Here is an 18,126-nt window from a genome sequence, read left to right as displayed (position 1 = left end):
AGCCTTTCTGTTGTGCGCATCCCCCTCCACCACCCCATCCTCCTCTGACCCTCCCTTCCCCGTGTACCCCCTCTCTGCTACGCAGCTGCTGGATTATCACACTCCCGACTGTGAAAGCCTCTCTGCCACGAGTCACATGGCGACTGAGTGGGAGAGACAATCATATGGTGATGCGCGTCGGAGAGAGAGAGGCAAAGGCGAGCAATACGTCAGCGCACGACGCACACACATAAGATGCTGTGGCACTAGGCCACACCCAGTATTCCTAATTTATGCTTGAAGATAAGATCTTTAGAAAGTGTAACTCAAGGATTTAACAAAGAGGAAACTCCAGCCGAGTTTCCTCTCATGTCTTAAAACATCTTTAAATCTCCAGGGGTGAAACCCCCCCCCAAGACAAAACAGTTAGCCATGTTCTTTGTCTTTGATAGCCTGGTAATACATTTTCACAAATTAAAATCCAGTACAGTGTTTGCTAAAGTGTAACTGCTGGATCCCAAATTGCAGAAACATCCTTGGCCTTATGTCAAGAAGCGCTGCACATTCAAGGAGTAGAAATCCTTTTAATTTAACAGAAAACAGCACGTCAAAATGGAAAAGCATCCGTTTTTTAAGCTCGTGGCCTGTATAGCTGCAGAAAAGAGGACTTGTTTGGATTTGAGAATGTGGGTCACAGTGACCCTGCACAGAACCTCTGTGCCTGCAGATGAGCTCAACAGCCAGGACGTCAAGCGCGACACGGGCCAGCTGAAACATAACAAGCAGAAAAATAGCTGACAGATCTAACTGAAGCTCCGTAATTGAATATTTCAGCCGTACGGTCATAACAGATCAAACTGAGTCATTATTTGAGCACCGTTTGAAGCCTACTAATTAACTCAGTCAAACTGACTTAAAAATCACTGTGTGAGGTCCACCAGTTAGTGAGCTTTGGCACTTTAATAGCAATGGGAGTGCACAGTCATTCGTTTGTGCGCAGGTAATAAAAACCAGGCTTAATCTCAGAATGATTTATGTCATGATAGAAGCAAGGGAAGATAGCAGAGCAGGCTAAACCTAATAACAGTCACTGTAATGCACTAAATACAGCCAAAGTCACACATAAACAGACTGAAGACAGACGTTAAAAGGGCCACCAGTGAAAAACAAAACACAAAAATACAGTCAAGCAGGTTTTAGGTGAAGTGGACACCTGCTTCTCGTGACGAGTGACTCCCTGTTCTCAGTGAGTGACTAGACGTCTGAAAAGGCACACCTAGTGTTTCACACACATCAGGAAACAGCTGGTCCATTCTCTCCCACACGATAACAAGTCAGTCGAGAGTGTAACTCTGACTCATTGTGACGTAAGCGCGCGTGAGGGGTGGCAAAAAGGCATGTCAGGGCACACGAGCTGCATCACCAGTTCCTGTTGAGCTTCTGATGAGGACTGTGTGACGGTAGGATAGAAACATGTTGCATCCACAAAGCAGTAAACGTGTCCTGACACCGGTGAAAATTCAGCTCGTGGCTGTCGGCTGTGATCCCCTCTGAGGAAGATGATGAACACTAGGCTGTTGCGCGCGACACGTTCAAACTGGGCTCCAGGATGGGTCCGGCATTTTACGCCCATGTTGCTTTCATCATAACCAACACAGTGTGGGTGGTTAGCCCTGCTGGTCTTCGCTGCTCCCCTCAAACCTTCTGCCTTGCGTTTCTGCATGTGTGCATATGTGGTTGTTTCTCATCTGCAGATGGGACCTCCCACAGCTGAGGGCAGCACGCTTGCTGCTAAATGACAAAGCTACCTAAAAAAAAAATCTAATTAAAATTAAGCAGTATCCTGTTGCCTCTACTCCTTCCCTGCTGCTGTTTATTAGTGAAGACAACTCATTACAGAGCGGGGCTTTTTCTCCTCTGCAACCTCTAAATATTCAGACGTAAGTTCCAGAGGAATGTGTGCAGATTTTTATGTTAACCAGACTCGAGTATAATTACATTTCACCACAAGAGCATTTTTAGCACACCAATGATAATCCATTATGTTGCGCCAAATCTATCTTTTTGATTTAAAAGTATATGTAGGGTGACATTTAAGGCTTACCTCTGTGACATCCATGACCTTGATGGCAGCCAGCTGTCCAGTCTTGACATGTCGTCCCTGCAAAGACAACAAACAAAAGCATATGAGCATTCAAGCACATGGCAAAGGTCACTGTGGTCTTATCAAGTATGCTGTACATTGCTATTTAAATTGGGTTTTTTTTAAAGGAAAAAAAAAAAAAGCTTTAGTTATAGCCAATATACTCATTCAAAACAGGTGGTGAACTGGTTTATAAATTAACTGGTGTATCCACATTTGGTGACAGGTGGCTCTTTGGTTGTCCAAATATGGTCACATCCATTTTCCAAAACGCAAAGGATACAAAGACTACTCGTTTGAGGCCTTAACAAGATTAAAAAGGTAAAGTCAGTCCATTTATTAGGTTATTTAATAGAGGAAAAAAAACAGATAAACATACTAATGGTATAAGTGTGTAACTGAACAAACTGATGCATTCTCATAATGCATCAATTAACAAAACATTTGCCTGCTCCAATGTGTTAAAAATATATTGGAGCAGGCATCAGTTTATGGAAGTCACCGTGTTGTAATGCCATCTTGAATACAGAGGCCGAGATGGACATTGTTGCACATAATCTCAATTTAGTTATGTGGCTAGAGAGAGCAGCGCGCCAAAGGTGGAAGTGAAGAGAGCTTCTTGGCATTTGTGTACCATGGAGGCAAATTTTAATTCACATTTGCATCTCCAAACTCAATGTATGAACAATCATAACTTAGTTTTATCATTCAAGAAGAGGTCTCCTTCACCAAAGAAGCAAAAACGAATAGAAAAGAGAATATGACTGGCTCTGGATAAAATGCCATCCTCAGACATCATCTCCTGAACTGAAGTCAGCAGCAGCTGGTTATAAGTTAACATTATGCTAGCTAATGTTAGGTTCAAGTATCCTAAAAATATCAGTTTCTCTCTAATAAACACTAACGCCAGCCAACAGCATAAACAACAGCGGGTCTTACTGACAGGATATCCTCAACAACTCACCTCAGGATCGCTGTCAGAAGCGAGCTTGTTTGACTTGTATCAGACTCGTTTTGTTAAGTTTTACAGGTTCCTTCAGAGTAAACAAACAGACACGAGGTAAACAGCAGCCTGACAGCCTACACTCACTACAAATACTAGAGGTGGGAATCACCATACATCCCACGATACGATATTATTGCAATTTTTTAAAATATTTTGCGATATTCAGATTCTGTACATAAAGGTAAACTTTATCAATATTCATTTTATCTAATATCAAAGTCTCGCACTCAGTCCTTCTCTCATTTCAGTCAGTTTTATTGTTGACAAACTGAACGGTTTGCATTACAGTCTAGTCCAACTTAACTGAATGCAACCATCTGGTACAATTATAGCTATTCTGAACTACGCAATTTATGAAACCTATGCAGCCCCTTCAGCAACTGAAGAATTTGAAAGTAAATTAAAACAAAATATAATTTTACATTAAATAAAAAAGTTTAAAACTTAATTAAAATAAAACATGTCTTAAATTAAAATAAGTAAACTGTCATGTTTATTGCTGCCAAAAAAAAAAGTTAAACACATTTGGACAGTGAAGGAATGTCAGGATTCTTGCTCAGAAAAAGGATCAACATGCTCTGAAGTCAGAGCACAGAAACCTTTTTTGTAACAAAATATCGATTTCTGCTGTCCCTGTATCGATACATTATTAGCAAACAAAATATCACGATACTACACAGTATCGATTTTCCCCCCACCCCTAACAGATACCATAGCCAGGACTATGCGCTTGAATTGGGAGGGCAAAAAGTAACAAAGTTAACTGCAATCTGCAGTCTGACATCTAGTGGAGATATTTTACACACTGTAACTTTAAAGCCATTAAACGAGTAGTCCACAACTCACTGCATGTCCTCCGTTATACAGTCTTTGCTATTTTCATACATAACACAATGACTTATTTAAAAAAAAAATATAGAAAATTAAAAAAAATTCCTGAGTTGCAACCCCAATACAAGCACTTCAATTACTGTATCTAATTAAATTACATGTTTGACCGCCATTTTCACCATATATTTCACACGGGAACTGAGATCAAGAGTTGGATTGTTCCTATCAAAGAAAGCAGTTTCAAGTCTTTTTGTATCCCACAGCCCATGTAAAACTATGATATACACAGCACCAAACAGAAACATGCGATTCCCAAGCCATGAAGCCCCGACATTCCCAGACTTCTCTGCTCTCCTAGCACCCTACTGCCACTCCTTACATAAACAAAGGGACCAAAATAGTGGCCTCCCTACATCCCCCTCCCTCCCCTCAACCCTGAGACGAGATAAAACATGGGACATTTTTGGAAGCTGACCCACATGGGTATTCCCCTTCTCCACTGCAGTGATACTCTGTCTCTCTGCCTACCACTGCTGCAATGTACCGGACACACGTGTCAATTCACTGTACAGTCTTTGTGCATGGCTACAGAGAAAACGGCTTCTCACACACATATGTGCAGCCTCCCTGCCGACACCACCGTCGTCATCTTAGCCAGTGCATTCCATAGTCAATTGAAACTGTATGGATTATGACAATAAAAGCTATGCAGGCTTTGGGGCCCTCTGTTTTCACTGGGCAGGAGAGGTGGGGGCGATGAGAGGGACACTTTACAATGACTTTAATCCTCTCCACTTTGATCCCAGGGGTTGCCTCTGCAAAAACAACAGAGGCTGACATTGTAGCAGTCACCTCCTCGTGCACATGCAGTCTGTTTTGCTAGTTTACAGGTGCAGCCGAGGAACTCCGCAGTCATCCTCATGCCTCATGTGCACTGAAAAAGTCGACATTAAATGATTATGATTTTTGAGTCAAACATAATTAACTGAATCTTAGATTGTATTATTGTTAAATCTTTATGTAGTTAATACTTGTTTAAAGCTTCTTAAAAACAAAGAGTTTCTGGGAAAACCTGACAGGCATTTTTCTCCATTTTCAGACCAAATGACTAATTGGTTCATTGAGAAATGACTGGGAGATTAATCAGTGTACTATTGTGATAGTTACCACCTTATTATAATGGAAACAATAAAAATTTATCCATCCTGTGACTTCAGTAACATATTAGTCAGCTAATTGAGAAATGAGCCAAACATGCACTGGGTCCCTGGATGTCTACAGGAAGATTTCACTGCGTGAGTCACGAACTTTGTTTCTAACTACCGACCACAAACAAGACCAACACTGAAAAGGAGCAGAAAGGAGAAAAATAATCAAGACCGTCTTTGTGTTTTGGCTCTTCTGCAGCCCCTCTCCCATTAGCATTAGAGCTCACTCTCAAAGACAACTTGTTGGATCCAACGCTGTGACGCTTTCATCCAGGGGATGAAAAAAATAAATAATAATAATAATAAATCTGATGCTATTTGGATTTTCCACAAAGACCATCCGCATAATTGCGGGATACATTCAACTCAATAACAACGCAGTTAATCTCCCTCGTTGGCTGTTAATAAATTAAAGCTGTTAATTCGTACAGTTTTACAGTTGACAGCGCCTTGATGAATGTGTACAAAACTATGACAGCCAAGCTAAAATGTCTGCTCACATGGATGATTTAAAGTTATGTAGTTTGGAGTAGATAGCAGAGGTGCCAATCCCCCCCCCACAATTCCCTTTCTGTTAACCTAAAAGTCTTCCTAGTCGTATAAATCCAAGTTTTTTTTCCAGCTTCTGGGAGGGTTATCTAAGCCACAAGGTTATTGCATTTTGATACCACAACACAACTGGGTTACACATCATTAGCACATGAGCAATGAGAGGAGTGCTTGGTTTACAGTCAAGCTCCAAGTTTTGACTTTATCCTCTTACAACATGCACTTATTGTGAAAACACTTTGGGGTTAAACATTATGTTGCACAAGTAAACAGAAATGAATCAGCACATATGAAAATAAACAGGCTTTCAGAAAAAGAAAAAAAAAAAAAAAAGGATGTCACCAAATCTATGCAACAGATCCTAAAACTACTCTTCTTAATCTGGGGTATTCTTACAAGCACTGTCAAAAAATAAGCTCTAAGAACTGGTCTAGCAAGGGCTTAGCAGGCACTTAGCCATACCAAGTGCAGCTTGTAGACATGTTCAAACTCCAACCTGTTCTGAGTCAACTCATCACATGGCGACACTTCGTCAGGAGTCTTACGTGTCAAGATTTAAAGCACTGGGTACCCTTTCAGCACCATTTTCAACATGCAGGTTAGTCCATTTGACGTTAATAGGTCCCTAAATGCAGCGGTAAATAAGGTCTGCCGGGGTATTGTCACTTTCAGTGGATGGAGCAAAGAAAATTCTGCAGGCTTGCTACATATGAGATTTTGCCAGAAGTCTGAAGAGTATTTTTCTACTGTGAAAGAGTGAAAGACATCCCACAAAGATTAAAAAATAAATAAAATAATTACCAGGCGGGACATCTTTTTGTTTCGAGGTGAGCGATTAACGTCATCAGTGAGTGTCCTAACTGTTAACGCCAACTTTGATCCGCTGTTATTTAGACTTACTTGGCAATGAAAGTTTTTTGTTTGTTTTTTTTTACTTTTCCCTCATAAAGACGACATCTGATGACGTCGCCTGTACCCTTAAAGATAAGTTTTGACACCTCGGCGTATGTCAAAGACGTGGTTTGAAGACCATTAGAACCATTTCTGGGTATTCCCAAGGGTAGCTGCATAGGCAGAGACCACCCTCACCCACTTCTGATCCATACCCAGTCATTTTGGTCTATAAGCAAGCCTGAAATATGACAGAAACCACTCTGTACAGAAAAGCGCTTCAAAAGGTTACTCCCAGCAGTCTTTCAAGGGGTAAACCATTGAGTATGGGATGAGTTGGGAGTGAGTAAGTTTTACAAACTTGTGCAAATGCACAATCATCTGATATGTATAGAAGTATCACTCCCTTTAAAAATTTGTCACGGGGTTCCAAAAAGAAGGCAACAGAGACACTTCTGCTTAAGTTAAACCCAATTTTAGCAACAGACATCATAAACTGTTACATGCTGTCTGGTCTCTAATGCGCTCTGTGACAGTTTGCCTCATGTCTTCACAGCAGAACTGACTGACCACACGTCAACTTCCACTATTTTTTAATATCCCAAAGCTCCTACATAGGCTTGAAACTAGTCTTTAAACATGTCTTGTTTATAAATTTATAGTAATTAAATATATTAAGTAATTCCTAACTAATCAGACAGCCGGTGAGGCTCAAGTTATTTTATTGAATAAATCAATATTCAGCTGATCGGTTCCAATCAGTCATGCAGTAGAGCCCATGGTACAAAGCTGGGGATGGGAATCGACTTGGGTTGATCAGAGGAGGCCTGCAGCTAGGCACTGCAGGGCCCGTTGAAGTAGTCAGCTAGGTGTGGCTGTGGAGGGGTTATCTGAGGCACTCAGCTATCACTCAGCCCTCCCTGGCCTCCATCTCTACTCCTCCATCACAGCTCCTCTTAACCATGGCCAGATGAGTTCCTGGCAACCCTCCAGCTCAGCACTAAAACCACTGAATGACTTACTGCCTTCAGAGCCAAAGACATTAACTTAAAAATCTACCCTAAAACTAAATATGCTCCACTATAAGGGCTTCCATTAACAACGCTGTGGAGAAATCTCACTCAACACAAGAAACCCGATAAGGAAAGCTGCTTTAGAGCTGCCATAATGGGCTTTCCCGTTATTTCACAAGCCATGTGAAGAACACACACACACTTCACGCGCTGTCATAGTGTCTGCGATGTTTCACAATTACAGGTACGGCTCCGTTTGTTTTGGAGACTAATAAATCCAGCTGAAGATCAGTGTTGGGAAAGCAGTGATTCATGTTTTTTTGGGTGGATTTTCACTTGACAGAAATGAGCGGCAATGCTCAGCAGTGTTGTTAGCGGTCCGCCTACAGAGCCAGTACGGACAAAGGGGGAGTACTGGTTTCCACAAGACTGACCTGAACCTCTGCCTCCCTGCATATTTCGCATTAAAGTAAGATCGACCTGGGAACCTATCAGCTAGCCTGCTGACCAGACCTTGAGAGATCCAGCGACGACAGAAAATAACCATTAGCGATGCAAAGTAGGCGGGTCTCAAGTTAAAATTAACATTGAAGTAAGCAATTCAAGTGACTACCAATGAGAGTAAGTTCATTTGTATATGATGGGGTGGTAAAAGCATTACTTATTTTGTCTTTTGTTCTGGTCTCTGTCAAGATGGCGGCAGACACTCACTGTTGTACCTCTCTCTTGAGGTCCTCTCTGTCAACTCAAAATTTTTGGACAGTACTGCCTTTCTCACCCAGACCTATGTATACTAACAGTATTCCCTATTCCCATTGGTAGTACCTTGAAGGGGGGTTAGGGGGCTCCTTTTGAATCCAAAGCTTTGAATGGCCATTCATCCATTTCTACTGCTTATCCAGGTTCAGGTCACACAGGTAGAAGCTCAGACTTCCCTCTCCCCAGCCACATCTTTCAGCTCATCCAGGAGGGCACACCAAGTCCAAAGCCGGCTGAGAAATGGTTTGCCCCGGTGCATCCTCCTGGTATGAGATACCCGCAAACACCTCACCCAGGAACCATCATAGTCAGATGCCCGAACTTCCTCAACCGGCTCCTTTCAATGTGGAGGAGCAGCAGGTCTACTCCGAGTCCTTGACCCACCTCCTCATCCTACCTCTAAGGTAAAGCTCAGCCACACTTTGTAGGAAACTCATTTCCAGTGCATGTATCCACAACCTCATTCTTTCAGTCACTACCCGGAGCCCATGATCATAGTTTGAATGGTAACTCGACAGCGTCGCTTTTACGCTCAGCTCTCTCTTCACCAGAACAGATCAGTACGGCGTCTGCCTGGATTGTCCACTTGCACTGGGAGTACCAGCCAATTTCCAGGCCTTCCATTAGAAGCTGCCTGTTCTCAGATTTCCTCTTCTGCCAGTAATTGTTTACGAATGCAGATCCATTTTTAAATTGTGAGCAGTCATTGGTTGTCTGATGCATTTCAGCAAACAACATCGCTGGTACTTGAATGTAGCCACAGCCTGCTCGTTGATGCCCTGGCTGATCGTTATTAGACTACAAATGGAAGCCAGAAAGCTTCTGCTGCCAAAAATAGTGCATCTTTCCTACAAATCCTGCATATTCATATCTAGAATCTGTTTATTCTGATCAAGCAAAGCAATTAGTTTCACACAGGCTGGCTTTATAACCAGGTCAAACTTCTGCTACTTGCCAAAAAGATAAAAATGGCTCCACCTTCCATTGCACAACCTAGTGCTGAAATTGAGCGACATGCTCTCTAATTAGCCATGCGGGTGCAAAACAAACTTGGTTTCACATTATTAGTTCACACAGTGAGGGAAGAGAGAGAACTGCTTGCAGTGGTAGTTTAGTGCTTTTAAAAGGCTACCCATGTTAAGACCGAGGAGATGGATGACCTCAGTCTTTGCTCAAGTCATGAGAAGCTCTAAGGTGACATCTGAACCAGCAGAGTGAGCAGGTGGGCAGACAAAAGTCAGAGCCTCCATGTACCTTTCACACATATATTAAGACTTCTGCCTGCAGATAAATTCCAGGGAAAAAATGATCCATCAGCCGTTAGAAGCAGCACATGACATGTAAGGCTGTGAGCTGCCTGTGCTTCTCCGGGCTCTGCTGCTGCATACCAGCACACTGACCCAATTCTCACACAGAGACACACAAAGCCTCGGCCCTGCTGCCTCCGAGCCCAGCTCTCCCCAGAGAAGCACGGATGGAAGTGGCACAGAAAGAGATGAGAAAGCAGAGAGGGGAGTGCGCGAGCGAAGGGATGAGGAGGGAAAGCCGGGAGATGGAAAAGGTGAAAAGGAATGCGCAGAGAAGAGGAGCAAAAACACAGAAAGCTGAGTAATGGTCTGAAACAAGAGGCCAGTTGATGTGACAGGACAAGTATTGATCACTGCTGCAGCAAAGGCTTAAAAACGCATTGCCTGTACATTTCGACAACACTAAAGATGTGAAAGCACCGAAGACTAAGGCTGCAAATGACAGCTCTGTTTCTCTTCACCTGCCAATATGCAGTTTTCACACAGTGAAGTGTCCTAGTGAAGGTTTTATATAAGCGTCAACTGAATGTGGGATGACTGGGAGCCATTAAGAAGTTAAAATAAAAAAAAGAAAGATTTAGAGCATTAAAACAAGAGATCTTGAAGAGAAAGAGCTATCATGTAAAGGCGCTGGAGGAAGACAGGCAAGAGGCTGTCTCGTCTGCCTGCGCCTTTGTGTCTCATCTCAACACCACTCAAGTAATGAGGCGGCTCAATGAGCTGCACACAGACAACAACACACACTCACGTACGCGCATACACACAGACAGACACTGAAAGTTTTGTTCGGGCAGTGTGGCGAGTCAGGGGACACTGTAAGTCTTGTGACACCCATTAGAGAGAGGGTCACTGTGGGGGAGATGGGGACAATAAGGGATACACAGCGTCAGATAGAGAGGATGCAGAGTAGAGGAGTGTGTTGGATCTCATATTCACCAATTTAATACGGGTTTGAAATGTTTCACTCATCACGCAGGGCCTTCAACGCCCACCGATTCTGACCTAACAGCTGCACGGCCAATCAGCAGCCGAGCTCCCGGGACCTTTACCACAGAGCCCTATATGGCACTTATCAATTAGACACTGTCACAAGGCCCAGCTATGGCATCGAACCCACAGGCCTGCGAGAAAACCAGCCATCACTTGTCCTACATTCATTAACTCAATGTGACTGGCAGAATAGCCGCAGGCCCGCATTCCTACATATTAAATTATAATCACAAGGATTTTCTGGAAATGACAATCGGGACTTAAGGGCTAACCAGTCTTATAATTTCTCTCTTCATAAGCAATTTCAATTTTTCACAAAAATTTACAAGCTGCTCAATAGATAATATTCAAATTTTATAGCTTTTCCAAATCCTTGGAATTTGACTTAGAATTGTGTAACATCTTGCCAAATAAACAATTTTTATTCAAATTTCCAGGTCTTAAAGATTAAACTGATATTGCTGATACTGGGTGGACTAATACTGGATTACCACTGGGAACTCGTCATGATAAGACTGGACAAACTGCCTTGCTCTCTTAGTGAATCTGGTTACCCTAAAGGCAGCAGCACAGGGGTTGATGAAGATTACCCTGAAGCCAGATGAGCTCCAGTTTAACTTCAGGGTGATCCATCTACAGTGACCTGATAGTCGCTGCTTCAATCATCTCAACTGTAACCAAATCCAATCTTTCACTTCATCATTTCTTTAAGCTAATTACCAACAACAACCAGTCAGGTTAGCCCCGAGGTAAACATCAGTCTCCCCCTGTGGCTGGTAGGCAATGAAAGACTCCATGAGAGGTTCTCCTCCTTCCTCAGCAGCAGCTCCAACCCTTCACACATAACTAGCCCCCTGAGGACTGCTTCTTATTCTTATTCTGAGGGAAGGGGGTGAGGCTGCCCCAGAGGTCAGGGGAGAAAACAAAGGACAGCACTACTGAGGCTCAAAAATCGTAATGTCTTTTATTAGCTTCCTGGACAAAAATCAGCCCTCTGTATATGATACCCTTAAATGAAATGTGAGGGACTAGAAATGACTGTTTCATGCAGTGCATATGCAAATATGAAATCATCCCTGCAATTCTTTGATCCCCCCCCCCAGTATTCAGCCACGTGACCATCACGGTGATGTCACCAAGTGATGTTGCCGCACCACATCCAACATGGATTTTGCCGCACCACATCCAACATGGATTTTGCCCACATGAAACATGGTGGTGTGAAAATACTGGTGGCACAGCCTTGGCACATCCCATGGATGCACATCAGGCAAGTCAGCAGGGGCCCCTTGCCTCAGACCTGACTATATATGGCCATTCTGTAGAGCAGAGAGAATCTTCCCCACATACCATGCACAATATGAAGAATCATGTCTTTTTCTGAGTTTCTCTACTATCTCTCCCTTTTTTTAAATACTTATATCCAGAAGCAGGTCTGCTAAGCCAGCTGGTCCAGGGCCAACTGATAAAGAGGGAGAAAAGCTCAGTGAGACTCTCGTCATGCACTGCAAAAAGCAGTGTGTATTGCTTTAACATAACTAATGATAAATTGGGTGCGACAGACCTACACTGCCTTCACAATGACTGGATATTCACTACAAACTTTATACGATGGGTCATGACCGACAGAACTCTTTAGACATGCCAGAACTGGCTAATAGCACAGTTTTAAGCTAATTTGTGTTGGGAATTTAAACAAAAGCAAGGACTTCATTTTAAGGTTTCTGAGCGAGCTACAACATCCAGCACTCAAGTGACAAAACTGCAGTACCTTAAATGACCACTTGAGGCTGTCTCTAAAAGACCAAAGTTCCTCATAGGGAAAAAAAACAACTTAACAAATGCCCATCATGAAACTCAACACATTAGCAGCTTTCTTATTTAAACAAACAAAAGCTATATAGACATTTAACTTCAACTCACCATTTGAATTGTATGAAGAAGTTAATTAAGTTAGTTTATCTGTAGAGTCGGTGCCTTTTGGGGCTTTTTTATCTGATATAAGATAACATGAAGATTCCTTTATTGGCGCCATACTTGGGCATCATACAGTGAAATCGGAGCAGCGCTATGGTTTCAGCAGACTAGCATACATGCATTTTACATGCTTTACTCATGCATACAGTACAGCAAAATAATATATATAAATTTCTTTATTTTTTATGTGTTTGTAGTGCTATAGTCTGACAAAAAAAAACAACAACACTGTGCAGTTGATTGTATAAAATGTCCACAGAAAAAGGGAGACCCCCCCCCCCCTCAATTTCTATTTCTCGCTAGCCAAACTTACTAGCAGCTGATAGCTTAGCACTAAACACATTGAAATATGGTGATTTCTGGCACCAAAACACAAAGGCAATAATTCTAAGCAAAAGGCTTTAAAACTGAATTTCAAAAACTATTGGGGTGATGTAACAGACGGTCCATCTTTTTATACAGTTTGTTTTTCTGTAACTTCTAAACTCCAAATAAAACCAAACAGGTTGGACTAATATTTATATTTATAATTTATATGCTGGCCTTTCAGCTAAAGTACACAACCATATTATTTATAAAATTTATGAATCAAGTTAGATTAAGTGCATTCAATCTGTTTGGAGGTCCAGGCTTTCATTCCAATCAGCTTGTTGGTCAAAGCAATATTAAAGAGGTTTCTATTTTTTTTCTTTTAGCTATAAAGTCATTTTCATTATGGCTTTCAGTCAAAAACTGCTGTGCTGTGTTTTCAAAAGCAACTGTAATCTGGCATCTCTCCAGTGGCAACGGATGCCCTCTTGGCAAAGAGCACTGCAACGCAGCATGGCCACACGAACCTTGACTTGGCAATTTGGGTCTTAGAGAAAAAAGCGTGCTCCATTAATCTTTGAGGATAAAGCGTAAAGCTGAAAGTAGGAGGACACAGCACAAGTGCCATGCATACATTTTAAGTGCTATTGGTCAAAACAAGACTTTGTGTTATTATCACACTCATATAGCTTATTTTATGCCTTCCAGTGATGAAAATCTTTCTACATTACACCAAACAAATTTCTTGTTTAACACAAGCACCAGCCTGAAAAAGGTCAAAAAATGTAAAATTGGTAAAATGAGGACTAGAAAACCACGAAATCTGGCAAAAACTAAAACAAATCATTTTAGTCCCTCCTCCTCCTTTCTGTGCTCTAAAATGACATATCAGATATCAATATCAGACAGGACTCGGTGGTTAGAGTGGATACTGTCACGATCACTTTATTGTAAGGTTGTCAGAAGACTGATATGAATGCAAAATATGCATGGATACGCTTGACACCAACTTTTAATGGAGAGCAGACATTCTACTCCCAATAATCTGCCTAAAAAGGAACAAAAACCACAAAAGCAAAGCTCTCAAAGGAATTAAAAGTCACCACAAAATCAGAGTAAAGAAGCTTAGTCACATTTTTTTTTTCATAAGATAACACAAAGGGGGGGGGGGGGGGGGGGGGGCGCGCTTGCACACTGTGACCAAGTGCTGGACAAAGCAGCAAAGGCCTCAGAGGGAGAAGAATCTCCACCCCGTTTTCACTTGGGGGCTGCTGTGATTATTCAGTGGGTCCGACTTTGAAACCCTACAGACAAACACCTCCTTTCTGTGGATCTGACTGACTGGGAGACCCAAAAAGAGCGAGGGGACAAGCTAAGCTTTGTGAGAGCGGTGAGCAGGTTCTGTCTGGAATTGGACAGCTGCTCTTCTACCAGTTACACCCTCCACCACCTCCTCCTCCTCTAGCGCCTCAGTCCCACTGCACATGCTCACAGGCCACATGCTCGTGCCGTTTTAACATGACAGCCAGGCTGCTGATCGACAGCTGATCAACAGGAAGCTGCAGCAGTAGAGCTCCAGCATTAGCCATGCTTTCGCTAATAGGCAGTTTGGCTTATCTTGTGCAGGCCCCTGCGTCTGTGTGTCGACCGCGAGCTAATCTGACAGCCCACTCTTGTACATGCTCTCCATTCCCCTATAGAGCAGCTCTCGCAAATAGAATTAGTACTGGACACTGAATGGAGAAAGAGATTAAAGAGGACCCAAAAAAATAATAATAATAATAATAAAAGAAGAGGGAGACGCACAAATTCTCCATCTCATAGGTCAAGCTCAAAGCAGTCTGGTGGGAAGACAGCACACATGCATCACACTTCCTTTTACACTGCACAGGGGTGCTTTCAGGTGTGGCTTCACATGCACACAGATGGATCTGCTCTGGGAGCTGAGGCGGGGGCGATCCTGGGAGTGGAGCGTGCTAGGAGATTGAATGCAGGTCAGTGGAGCACTGTGGGCTGTCAGAATGAAATACTCAGCTTAGTGCATGAGGAAAGTGATTTTTTTTTGGTAGTCTGCATAATGCTAATGGATCTGATTAACCAGCTGCAACTACAACAGCACATGAAGGGTGCTGTGCTGCAGCACGGGCCACTAAAAAACACATCTGTGTCTTCTGAGTCTCGCTGTCCCTCCTTGGAGATGTCTGTCAACAGCAGCAATGTTAATTTTCAGCAGGGAAATGTGACACCAGAGCAGATGGTCCACAGAGAGGGATTCCCATCCACTGAACTGGAAGAAAGTCCGGATTTGAACGGGATATGTTATTTGGTTTTGTTAATTAGAAGAAGGGAAAAAAATGATGGTGCTGCAGACTAGAGTGAGGCCATGAGGATTGTGACACTCCACGCTTGCCTCTCCCCCCACCTACATTTTAGAAAGGCAGGTGATGCATCAGAGCAGATTGACTCACTCACACCCCTACTTCCCAGCTGAACAGTTAACAATAACACCAGACTCTAATCACACCAATGAACTAGAAAGACTTTCTACCATATTAACTGTCCACAATGTGGTGCAATAGCATCTAGAACCCATGCGTGCTTAATGCCACTTTCTTTGTTCCCTGGTTTGATAAGAAGGGGGGGAAGCATAGTGCCGAGCCTCCACTGTGAAAACAGGACAGGCCATGTACTGCGCCTCCAACCAACCTTGTATACTTGTCCATAGGTGCCATTTCCAACTACCTCCACCAGCTCGAATATCCCAGCTGGATCCTGGAAAGAGGGGAAAAAGGCAGAAAGGTGTTTCAATTTAAAGTAATGTCATTTAAAAAAAAAAAAATCGTCCAAGCAACATTGTGCACTGTGAGCCAGCTGTTGCGTCCTGGTCTCCCCTACATGCCAAACGCATCTCGAACAAAGGAAAAGCAGACACTGGCAACACCTCGCTATGGCTCAGCGGTCATTTTCAATACTTCATCTCTAACAAGGAGAGCAGGCTCAAACTTGCTGCTACTACAAGTCACACTGAACGACGGAGGGTTGAATAAAAATCAAAGCAAACTGAAGAGGAAATATATATATATATAAATTGAAAACATTTAAAAAAACAACGGCTCGGTTCAGCAGCACTCACCCGCAATGAAGCCAAGTCTATGTCTACTAGACTTTTAGCTGGAGAGTCGTTCGCCATCTTTCAAATAAAAGCCGAGCTTTCCTTCGCCTTCGCAAAAAGTGTCCGCTGAATCATTTGCGGGGACTTCGGGGGATAAATTACAGCAGAGGCCGCCGGGGTCTCCTCTCTCTGGGATCCGCTCCTTAGCAGTAAGCGCTGAGCTCTCGTTACTCCATGTTGAGGTGGCAGCAGCGGACTCCTGCTCGCTCTCCTCTCTCAGTTACTGCCACTGGAGTCAAACGTGACTGGTAACTCTTACTTCCGGCGAGCGCTTTCAAAAATAAAACAACTTTTAAAATCGTTTTGAGAATTCTACTTTTTTTTTCTTTTTGAAAAATATTTAAAATAAAATTTGGAATGCACATACAAATATTACATTATGCTGTAGTATATATTTCTGAATAAAATAAATTCAGAAGAAAAAAAAACGCTCTTTGATTGAAAGAAAATAACGTGCATGATCAGAAAGTGTAAATAAACAACCAAATAATCCTTAACCCTTACTTAGCTTACTTTGTAGGTGCCACTGAGAGCATCTGTGTAAGCTAAAAACCAAAACTATAATAATTCAAAACACAGTGGCTTAGATAAAGACAGGAAACCACACATTACAGTGAGAAAGGAAGAAAATTGATATTTTTCTTCTTTCACATGACCTTATGGCTTATGCATTCTCATAAGACCTTAACCACTGGAGGAGGAAATATTGAGGATTTTAGTGTAGGTGGACGCAGTGATACCACAGTGTAAACACACTGTGTAAAAACATGAGTGCACAGTATCAAAGGAAAAAGTGCTGAGTGAGCAGAGCCTCGTCATCGCGTAATTATGGTTTCATGGTTTCATTTTTTCAACTGAGAGAATTAATAGCATGATCTACGATAATGATTCATAACTCATTTGTTTTTAATTTGAGACATCTGTATTTTTCGTTTATTTAGTATTTTATTTTTTATTGTTATATTTTGTTTGTATATTTTTGTTCATTAAAAACTTTCATTTTATTTTAGAGTTAGAAAAAAAGGGTATTAACCCCTTCTTTTATGGCCCTTTTAACTTGCTAAGCCTTTTTACTTTATCGAGTACTGTGCAAAAGTCTTGACTCATCACTTATTTTAAGAACATTGTGCTTCCAAAGAGATCTTATAATTTTTTAAAGTGGTGTTAAGCAACAGTTCTCTGGGTTTCCGAAAGGTCTTCAATGTGTTTCTTTGGACATTGGCTGCTTTTCTCACTCACTCACTTTCAACCCAGTCCTTGTACTGAAACATTTTCAGAGGAAGAATATGTTTGTTGTTATGTTATCAACTTAACACTGACCTAACTCCGGAAATGAACCAGCGTTGTGTCTACACACAACAGACAAATGGCAAAGCACGCATTTTAAATTGTATCTTCAGGCACTTTGTTGCTAGCAGCCTGTCACAAAAACACATCATTTATTTACATTTTTTTTTGTTGAATCATGAAAAAATACCAATGATAGATAGCAGAGTATGAGCTCTCACCAAAAAGTTGGCATATCTCTGCATAGTGTGAAGTGTGTTATTAAAACTTGGAGGAAACTGGACAAAGTGGATGGCGGCAGAGAACATAGCAGGGTTAAAATATATATATTTATATATCTGCAGAAGATGATCAGTATCTGAAAGTTGTTTCATTAAGAAATGGGGGAGAAAATTCAACAAAGACCTGACACTGGATGCATCTGGCCCTCCTTGATCCATCTATTGAAGGGAGTTCAAACATAAGGCCCAGGGGCCAGAATCAGCCAGGCAAAGACCCCAATTTGGCCCACTGGATATCTTTTGAAAAGGGTGGGCATTTAGGACTTTTGCTGCTTTTCCTACATGTAAAACCTCCCTCATTGCCATTCACAATCTACTAACTTCGTTAAGTGACAAATTTCTATAATTTTACACATTTCTTGTCTCAATTTACACAAAGAGTCATACTGTAAAAATCTGAGAAATAGTGTTAAAGTTGCTCTTC

The 18,126-nt window shown here is 42.0% G+C and overlaps 1 protein-coding gene across 13 annotated transcripts in view; it reads right to left on the bottom strand.

Moving 5' to 3' along the window:
- LOC113015812 (mitogen-activated protein kinase kinase kinase kinase 4-like) overlaps positions 1-16,387 on the bottom strand; it is a 35,730-nt gene extending 19,343 nt beyond the window's left edge. For all 13 annotated transcript variants that reach the window (XM_026158137.1, XM_026158143.1, XM_026158139.1 and 10 more), the window contains exons 1-3: positions 16,096-16,387; positions 15,669-15,734; positions 2,084-2,140 (exon numbers count right to left, since the gene is read on the bottom strand). In XM_026158137.1, the coding sequence (XP_026013922.1) occupies positions 2,084-2,140; positions 15,669-15,734; positions 16,096-16,152 (180 nt within the window). In that variant the 5' untranslated portion in view covers positions 16,153-16,387. The remainder of the gene's footprint in view (positions 1-2,083; positions 2,141-15,668; positions 15,735-16,095) is intronic.
- Between the last annotated feature and the right edge of the window lie 1,739 nt (positions 16,388-18,126).

Source organism: Astatotilapia calliptera, chromosome 23 (assembly GCF_900246225.1).
Source record: "Astatotilapia calliptera chromosome 23, fAstCal1.2, whole genome shotgun sequence".
NCBI classification, from domain to species: Eukaryota; Metazoa; Chordata; class Actinopteri; order Cichliformes; family Cichlidae; genus Astatotilapia; species Astatotilapia calliptera.
This window is presented reverse-complemented; position numbering and strand designations above follow the sequence as displayed.